We start from the raw sequence: 10,492 nt of genomic DNA, 5'->3' as shown, positions 1-10,492 counted from the left end.
GGTCTGGTGACTAGCACATGGAAAAGGCAAAATTTGCTTGCCAGAGACACTCCAGCATTTGCACACTGTAAGCTGCCTGGGTCCTCAAAATCTTGTCTTTTAAATGGGCCTAGCAATACATGTCTCCCAAAAATATGCATCCTTTTGCACTTCATGGCTGTTCTGAAGGTGACTTGTTTGACAACCAGTGAAAGATTCCTCGATAAAAGGTGCAAAGTCAAAAAGTGTAATGCCACTAAAGTGTCCTTTCCTATTTACACTACAGCATCAAGTATAAGCCAACTCTTAGATGCCTTCATATTGAACTTTGAAACACAAAACACATGCAACACCACCAAGCAGAAGTTTAACAAACCTTTCCTCCAGTTCCAAGACCCTCCTATAACCTTTGAACACCACCTACACCAATAGGAAGGTGGCAGAAAGCTCATGCCTTGCTTTCTCTGCCAAACAGAATCACAGCAACAATTACCTTCATTTGTAGCTTCTGAATTTTCCATAACTGCAAGAAGCAGAGGCCAAATGCCATGTCCTTCACCCAGCAATGGGCAGGGGGGAAGGGAAAGCTGGAATAGCAATTGAGGAAGAGGAGAGTAGAGCAGGAGGACCTCACTGCCAGGGGTCTATTACTGTGCTGGTGAGAGGCTCTAACTGTTCTTTTCCAAATACTACTGATCACATGGACTTGAAAAAACTCACAAAAAGACACTTTGAAAACTTCATCCATGAGAAATTCCTATTTTTTCCTAGCAGAAAGAAAAAAGTACCAGACTCTGCTTGGAGTGACAGCAGTTTTTCCCAGCTGCATATTCTCACATGTAAAATATTTGATCCAATGATCTTTATGAGTTCACTAAATGTCAGGACAGCTTCTTTTTACTACAGATACTTTTTACCAGCTTTCACATGGGAAGATCAGTGTTATAAAGCTTTGGGCCTCAGACAGGCTTTGGCTCTGCCTCCTGTGCTGCCCTGTGGTGCTGCCACAGCACCTGAGGAACCACCAGCAGCTCACTGGAGAACCTGGACACTGCTGCTCAATTCTGCTCAACTCCCAAGTTGTGCCAAACCCCATCCCAGTTATTGTGCTAGAGCAGGGCATGATGGTCTCTAGTATTTTTTGACTGAAAACATCATCTTCAAGAAGTCAGAAAGCGTAAGTTATTTGTTACTAGTAATATATTTCGTACTTTTAAAGATTTGTATTAATCCATGGCTGTGAAGGCTGTCAAATCCACTCAAATGCTTCTTATTGAAAAATCAGGTCTGCATATCTGTAGATCCTCCCCTCCTTCACCCATCCAAATTAAAGCTGTAATTCCCAAAGACAGTCACTCTTCTAAAACACTACACATTTCATATAGTTGTTATTAGTAAAGTATGAACAGTGTTTGCAGAAACATTAAAGAATCAGGTCAAGAACTCTGTCTGAATACCAGTGTTATTAAATAAGCCAATCATCCAACTTTTGAGTAATTAATGTCCTTGCTTTTTACTTGAAAGCCTCATTTTCAGCACGTTCACAGGAGACAAATGTCCTACACCAAAATGAATGAACAGGAATTAACTGTTTTGGATGCCAATTACCAGAGAAAGCTGAAAATGCAATACTGTCAGGCCAGATACAGCACAGCACTTCTCATTGTAGGGCAAGTTTAGGTACAATCTGATGATTTCACCACATACAGGCAAGGATTTGATCTGTTCCCATCTGTGCATTATCTAAATATCTAAACAATTGCCCTAATGCCTTTGAAAACTTTAAAATATAAAAGGAAAACTAGCAAAGCTGATGGTATCTCCAGATAATCGTGTGAACTACTAATAAGCAACTGTGTTATACAACCCCATGTTCAACAGACTGAAAATGATCTTTCCCAAATCCAAGTGACATCCTTCTGAAGCTGAAAGTGATAGATTACAGCTGGCTGAGCACGCACTGTACTGTACACTCATTTTAAAAGCTGCCATTGTAAAAGACCCTCCAGGCTTTTTGTTGGTTCCTTTGCTCTTCTTATTAAGAACGGTAAAGTTCCTCTTATTTAACAGTAATTACAGGGGCAGATGGAGAAAAAACTAATGAGAGGGAGAGAGGTTTATTTTCCTAATGACATGCAGTAAGATTAATAGCAAGTCTATGGACCATATATGTTATTTTTATTTCATCACCTCAAAACATGATAAATATTTGCAATTGCAAAAAATTATGAGTACAAAACTTATTATTAGGATTCTTTTTAGAAAATTATGTCTTTACAACTCATTTATAGCCTCTGTATATGACATCCTCTCCTTCTCTCCACCAGACAACCGTTAAGACACAAAAACACTCTCAGGACAGCAGCTGCAGAACTTGTCGTACGCGCTCACACTTCTCCAGCACGTTTGGGTCTTCTCCATCAGAGCCATCAAATTCCTTCATAAAAGCTTCAGCTTTCTGCACAGTTTTGTCTCTTGCCCCGCCCTGAAGGCCTTGCAGATAATCCAGTAAAATGGTGAAATACTTGTCTGGAACCTTTAAAAAAAAAAAAAAAAGAAAAACAAGGAAGGAAAAATCTGATTTATTTTCTTTCCTCTCGATACTCATTCGCAATCATGTCACAGCATCACCTGAAAGACAATCAGGAGACGGGCACAGGCTTTGGTGTTTGCCAGTGCCCAACTCCAACTGGAAATGTTTGAAAGGTACAAGCTGCCAGGAGGGATGGACCGTGGTGAGACGACTGTCATGTGCTCGGATGGGCAGAGCATCTGAGAGGAAATGCTAAGCAGATGTGGAAACGCTGATCAGCAAATGCAAACACTCCCTGACAGGGAGCTCAAGGCTGTGAGGGTTGGTGGAAGAAAAAAACAAAACACACCAGCCAAATCCTCCTTTTGGAAACACGTATGTGAATCTCGCTAAATTTGGTGAGAATTGCATGAATGTGCCCGAGGAAAGAATTTTGCTGAAATTACCTTTGCCCCTACCCAAAAACTACTTGTTTGCTGACTTGAGATACCACCCACCACCGTGCACTTTGACAGAATGCTTATACAAAGGAATAGAACTTAATTTGAAAAACAAATTGAAATTCAGACATATGGAAATAATTTTTAAATCACGCTGACTAAAACTGATAGGCTGAACCAACATGTCCAACATTAAAAGCACTTCAGTCATCTACAGTTGCGTTACCCCTGTTTCCCTCCCTTTCTAATTAACCAGTCACAGATTAAATTTTAGCTTATCTGGTAGAACATACAGTTTAAATGATCATTACCTTAATCTTGGCAATAACTTGGCAAAGACATTGGAATGATTTATTCAGTATTTCAAACCAAAGTAATAGGTGAAGCTATCTTGACTTCACGTTGTGTATCTGTGGAACGGGTTTCAGCCAATAACAGAATATTTTTTGCTGTGAATCAGGGGATGTTAAAATTACCTCATCCCACAAATATTTTTCTCCATGTTTAACTTTACACATATAACTTGACTTGAGTCAAGTTAAACACATACGTAAGTATTTAAAGGATTGGAGGCTAATTATTCGAGGGCGGTTTCAATTCTGCAAAGTATCAACATTTCAGAGAAGACAGAGCTTCAACAGACACTTAATTTACAACCTATTTCTCCATCGACATTTGGCAGCAGAACTTTGATCACTAAAACTTCTATCACTCCAAAAGAAGAGGAAGAAAGAATATTCCAACACTGCCTTCATCAATCAGGCATATTACAAAGCAATAAATCAAAACTAAAGTCTGCATTCGGCCTCGTACACTATGGAAAAACCTTCTAATTCTTCACACAAACACTCCTGCGTTAAAGAAACAATACAGTTACAAAAAAATATTAATTTCACAGAGACTAACCCTGAAATGGATGATATATGAAGTGTTGCTGTAATACACAAATCAAACACATTTAAACATAATGAAAAATGTCTATATTTTTGGAAGTTTTTACTCACAGTAAGCTGGTACTAACAACAGAGAAACCATCTCGATGCAAACAATGTCAGTGTGACAGTGCTCCTTTAATGCAGATACTCAGTACTGAGCTTTTAAAGCTCATTTCCATGTTTCAAACCTTGGTTAAATTATCTCTGTAATTTACTACTCCTGTTCTCAGGCCTCATGGCATAGACATACCTGTGGAACTACAGTTATTATTATATCATTTAAGCAAAATGCTTGAAGGGGCAATTGAAAACCTACTCTAAACTTAGAAATACTAACTGGGCAGGCTGACATGTGGCTGCCTGAAGCCTAGAAAACATTTAGCATTTGGTCCTAAGGGTAAGTGCTTAAGTGTTCAAAAAAGGCTGATTTTTTTTCTTTAACACAGCTCTGAGGTTTATTTCAGCAGGAGCTCACAATAGAGCACCCTTTAGGCAAGGTAAATCATATTTCCTCCTGACTTACACATGCAGTAGAGCCATAGCAAGGACTGGAACACACAAAGTGCCAGCAAAAACTTAATGAAATCCAAATTTTAATTCCTCAAATACAGTATTACAAAAGCGGCAATGTCAGGGCTCCTGGCGAGGTTTACCAAGAAGGAACACAATCCCTCTTCTAAGATCAGTTTTAGGCTGGTTTGAAATTGGAGATCAAGATCTCCCACCACGGCTCTGGAAGTGGAAGTGATTTTATTATTATTCTTTTGTTAAACCACTTTGACCTTTTCCTTGTTTTTTTTTTGTCTCTCACACACTGATCTTGCCTCTGTGCTAACTGGAGCTGATTAAAATGAAACTACCCTGAAGTGAAATAATTCCTGTCATCGGCAAAAGGAGGGAAACACTACAGAAGAGTAGCAGGAAAAGACCAGTTATCACTTTACATCCATACTATGCAATCACGAGTTTCCAGACTCAGAGACTTGCAGATTCCCACATATTTTGCAATGCAAACACAGATCCCAGCACAGAGGACCTGAGCTCTCTGCCACCACGCTGCCTTTTGGGTGACCTTCCAAGGGAGCTTAATTCAGCTCCAGGCCTTGCAGCCCCAAAGCTGAACACAGCTGATCTATGGCTTTCTGAAAATGCTGTGCCAGATGACAAAGATCAACAAATGACCTAGTGTTTGTTTTATACTGGATCCCGGAGAAGTATACACACCATAGGTACACAGGCTCGGCTCGGGAGCTTTCAGCCAACCACCAGATGGAAAATAAAGGGACTTTAAAAAACCTTCATGGAGCAAACAACTTTACAACCTCAACTTATTTCTTACAGAAAGAGGCGTGCAGGAAACTCAGCTCAGTGCTTTGCATGGCTTTTCAGTAGGCATCCAAGTGACACCATGAGATCAAAGATGTGGCTTAGGAAGGAAAGAAACTTATGTCTTATGTCTCTTTTTGTACTTTAGTCATGCTTGGATTACCAACAGATTTTATTCTGCGATGGACAGGAAGCTGAATTTGGGTATAAAAAATATTCAAAAGAAGCTGGGTGTGCCCTCCCTATGGTCCTGATGAAGAAAGAGACTTCATCATATGCCTAATTATAAGCACTTGAACAGTTCTACTGCCTTTACTGAATCTGGACGCAGATGTTCATCATTCTCTAAAGCTCATATTCAGTCTTCTCTGATGATTAAACTACAAAATATGTGAATTTAAATAAATCACAGCACTTTCAGCAGATTTAAAAAAAAAAAAAAGAAGTTTCATTTCAATGTTGTAAAATAAGGGGTTAAGCTGTGTTTTGATACATAAAACAAATGTTGCTTACGGTTCATTGTGTCCCAGGGTGATTCAACACAAAACCCCAAGGTAAACAGGTAAAAAAGTAAAAACATTGTTCAGCCTGCCAAACAATTTCTAGGTAGCTCTGAAGAGCATATGTTGATTTTGAAAGGTCAATAAAGATTTTTAAAGGGGAAACTTAAAAACTGAAGACAGAGTAAACAACCTAGAAACCACCATCAAATTTGTATTCCGCAACTCATCTTTTTAATGTATTTACACCCTATGAACATTTTTGCCTTCATGAAGCTCTGCTTTTAATTATCTGGGTCTCTAAAAGTATTTTTAAGCAGAAAGGTAACACCCTATGTCAGGTGATTGGCTTAAGAGCTGCTGAGTAATTTGGACCAGGAAGACTGGCATGACTAAATGTTCAAGTGCACACAAAAACATCAGCAAAACCTAACTGAGTGTCAATGAAATGAATCAATAAATAAGGCACTGTGCAAATGGGTAGATGTTTGTTCTATTACACAACAAAATAAATGACCTGAAACTCCCACTCGATACCACAATGGTCAGGCTTATTGGAAATTCAATTTATGTTGTTTTTTCAGTTATGAAATGAATGGATTTCAGTATGGATGCAATCCTGGCTTCTGGTTATACTTTATGTTTTGCACAATCAACATCAGGTTTCACTTATATTTTAATGAGAAAGCTATTTTAACATCTTGGCAATAAGACTGTACATCTTCTGTGGAGCCAGAGTTATCTGAAGCAATATGAGAATCATGGTTTACAGTACTGGGTTCCACATTAGGAAATTCAAATTATGGATATGAGTTGAATTCTCAGGAAACTCCAGGTTTAAATAAAACATGAATCTGCTCTGTTTATGCTTGACATACACCAAATATAAAAATCTAGCATACACAGGAGAATGATCACCAACAAAGTAAAAATATCAATGACAAGCAATTAAAATGATTCAGCATCTTGGTTAAAAACAAATTTTTAAATTTAAATTTAAATTTATAAATTGTTAAAAAATTATTAGACAGGTGCATGGCCAGTCCTAGCAAGTTTTAGTAAATAAAGAATAGCTGTAACTAATGTATAACACTGTATCATATTTGTTCTGAAAAAAAGAGCAGCCTTAATACAAACCTTCTCTTTATCATACATGTGCAGGAGAAGCCACGTTTGTCTTGTCTTTTGAAACTTCCATTCTTCTGGGTTTTCAGACCAGCTGGAGAGAATCACATAAAAAAAAAATTTGCTTAAATGAAACACTGTGATATCAAAACATCCCTTACTCAGAAAATATTCCCTACAATGCTTCCAAGTGAATTGGTAATGCACAACATGGAGTTTTGTGGCAGTTACTGGCACACATTTTGTACAGGGTCACCTGGCTTCTATGCAAGTAGTGAAAGGTATAGAGAATATAGAGAATATATCATAGCCAAGAATGTTGTAAGTCTTCCTCAGAAAGCACTGACTTCTTGATGTTAAATATCAAGCCCCACTCCCCAACTTTGGCCAGTCCTTTATGAGAGGTCATTGCCCTCATTTGACCCACAACAAACACACTGAGCACCCCAAATCCTTATTCCAGCTGCAGGGCTACCTGATTATTTGGGGAGGTGGAGTGGACAAGGAATCAAATTTTGGTTTTAGAAAGTTGATATTTCACAATGAACTGAAATTTATATAAAATTAAGTAGCCTCTGAAGGACTGGAAGGAGAAACTTGTGCTACAATGGCCACATCAGCAATGGCTGGAGACCATCACAGATGGCTATTCCAGAGCAGACATAATTCATTCTTCAGGAGCATATATTTAAGGCTTGGGTTTGCCTAAAGGTGTGACTTAAATATTTATGTTTCCAGGATAGAAAAATGTTTTTTTATCTCTCTCTCTCACAAGGAATACTTCAATACTGTTCAAAGCAAGGGTGCAAAACAAATGACTAACATCTGCAAACGTTCTTTGGTTGTTTAGCAAACACATTTTAAATATGCAAAATTTTAGCTGGGTTTAACCAGCACATTTACATACATCTTGAACGTATTTTTCAAGCTGGTATATTCTGGTTTAGATGAAGAAACAGACATTTATTTCTAAAAACAAATGAACAAACTGGCAAATCTCACCATAAAACGAAGACTTCTTTTTAAAATTACATGCTTGAAAATTAGCATCTTAACATGTATAAAATCTGACAGCACGCTAAAATATATTTTAAAATGAAAGAATAAAAAATATAAGGAGAAAACCCAGAAACTTACACACTTAATTGATTTTTCTCTAAAGAAAAATAAGTCTCCAGAGGGTAGCATGCAAGATGCCATTAATGTTACATCTTGTTTTACACAGCACTAGAGAACACAGAAATCAATTGAAAAGCCAGCTGGGTATGAGAATTAGTATTGTTTAAACACTGTAAAGTCTAATAAAGCAAAAGAGTCCTCATCTTTGCTGAATGCTGCACCAGCTAGTACATTGTTCAGCCAATTCAATGAAAGAGAAAAAAATGAGACCACAAATTTGTACAGAAAGGTTCCATAGAAGCCTCTGAAGAAAATTCAAAGAAAAAAAAACTGTCTTGATGTTTAAATTCAGGATAAAGAAAAAGCAGCAACAGCTCACTAGGATTATAACCAACTAATCTTAATAAAATAGTTTGTAACCAACATATAAAGTAAAAATCAGACAAATAACCAGAAAAGTAACCAGAGTAAACCAGGAAAGACAGAAAAATAACCACAATATATCATCTTTTAGGTGCTCAAACGAAGTCTACAAATGAGCTGATTTAGAGGCATCTTTTGGAACACTGTCAGTACACAGGAAGAAGTTTGCAAAACAAATACTGCACAAAAGCAGGAGACCAAAAAGCTGACTGACAAAACTCACAGAATGAAAACTCATAGAATGAAAAAGAAACCCAAACTATTATTATGGGGAAACCATCCTTCTCCCATCACCACCAGCCTAGAAACCACTTGCAAAACAAAGATCATTCAACCCTTGGTGTCACTTTGCCTTCGCAGCAAGGTGCCCAACTGGACAAGCACCAATGTCAAAATGACACCACCTGTGATGTGAGGGGCCACAGAGAATGAAGTAAAAAGGGTTTTTCTTGTGGGTGCAACTTGTGGGGCAAACAACAACCTGCTCATTTGTTCCCACTTTCTCTGTTTGCCAGGCAAACACAGTAGCTCCTGACTGAGAAACTGGGACTTGTGCAGGAGGTGCCTGAACTTCTAGAAGTCCTTCAAAACAAACCAAAAAACCAAAGACAGAGACAGTGCTCGCTGTTCTTTTAATCTTTTCTATTATGAGGTTCATCCTCAAGAAGAAGAAGGTAAGTCTGAAATTCTTTTTAATGTTAATTAAGCCTGGAAACAGTTTATGTGATAGCCTTTGCAAGGTGACAAGAACAAGCTGAATGACAGATCTGTGACTGCATCCTGTGAAAACAGTCCCTCTTCTAATGAAAACCTTCAACACGTTTCTATTTCCCCACACCATTCCATGTATTTAGACATTTGCAATATCCCTCAGTTAGACACACCACAGAGTACTCTGAATCTTTTATTCTCTGCTAATTTTATGTTTCTATCACTTACACTATCACCTGAGTGCTGTTGGCATTTAAAGTTCAAAAATACAGCCTGATTTCACTAATCTCTCATAAAGCTATAGGATGTTAAAATATTTTTATTACCTAGTTTATAAACAACTGAGGCCAGCAAATGAGTGCACTATAAGGTTAATTGCTCTTATTAACCTATTACCAAAACCATATGCTCTCTCCTACATGTTAAGGCAAGTCGTTGTACTCCTGCATCCAAGATCCCATATGGACTTTCACTCCAGTGAATTCTCTTGTAGAAACAAACAAAAGTTTAAGTTTGTCTTCCTGAAAGGTTCTGCTCTATATACACCACAGTAATTCATATAAACAATAAATACTTTAACATAATCAACTGCAGAAAGTACATTTATGCCCATTACAGCACTGGAGTCTCACAATTTCTTTTGCTTTGTGCTCTGTCCTATTAGAATCAAATCCCAAATTAGTACAGCAAGAAAAATTAGTATTTTCCCTAATAGACTATGGCTATACTTGTATTTTCAGAAAATACTCCTAAGTGTTTAACTAGTACTATATTCATCCAACAGAGTATAAACTCCTGTTTCTCCCCATTTAAGAAAATGGTCCTTCTCTTGACCTGAATTCCTATCAAACTGTAGCCCAAACACCCCAGATAATGGATGCACAATCTTTAATGCAGATAGCATGACAGTTGCTCTCTGCAACTGGATCCGCCCACAATTATTAAAATGAAACTTTTCCACTGATTCCTATGACTATGACAGCTTTTTCCTACTCCACTGACAGCTTTAAAACCTATGGAAAGTATCGCTCCATGACAAAGTGAGATGGGGTATCTCCGTTTATCAGGATGACATCATTAGTGCATTTTTAGAAATGCTCAACTTTTAAACCACAGAAATTCAACCTCTGCAACACAAAGAGAGGTCTCATTTAGCTGTTTACATGCAGATAAGCTTCCTTGACATACTACAGCAGGAGAAAAGGCTTTTCCTTTGACTGATTAAATATACAGAGTTAGACCAACTACATTATACTTAAAAAACTCTTTTTATAGACAATCACAACCTCTTCCACAGTTTGAATTAATTTGGTAGCCTCTACAATTATCTATGCCAGGATCTAATATAAACTATGGAATTGGATGAAAAATATACATGTGTAAAACATGTATTTTTCCAAA

The 10,492-nt window shown here is 37.6% G+C and overlaps 1 protein-coding gene across 2 annotated transcripts in view; it reads right to left on the bottom strand.

Annotated features, from left to right (window-relative positions):
- Positions 1–1,161: 1,161 nt before the first annotated feature.
- The window catches only part of CUNH7orf50 (chromosome unknown C7orf50 homolog), a 31,147-nt gene continuing 21,816 nt past the window's right edge, over positions 1,162–10,492 (bottom strand). For both annotated transcript variants that reach the window (XM_050317447.1, XM_050317446.1), the window contains 2 exons: positions 6,851–6,932; positions 1,162–2,515 (listed from right to left, as the gene is read on the bottom strand). In XM_050317447.1, coding sequence (XP_050173404.1) covers positions 2,333–2,515; positions 6,851–6,932 — 265 coding nt within the window. In that variant the 3' untranslated portion in view covers positions 1,162–2,332. The remainder of the gene's footprint in view (positions 2,516–6,850; positions 6,933–10,492) is intronic.

Source organism: Myiozetetes cayanensis, unplaced genomic scaffold (assembly GCF_022539395.1).
Source record: "Myiozetetes cayanensis isolate MyiCay16 unplaced genomic scaffold, myiCay2020 scf20-37, whole genome shotgun sequence".
NCBI lineage: Eukaryota > Metazoa > Chordata > Aves > Passeriformes > Tyrannidae > Myiozetetes > Myiozetetes cayanensis.
The sequence above is the reverse complement of the archived record's forward strand: the minus strand, read 5'-3'. Positions and strand labels throughout refer to the sequence as shown.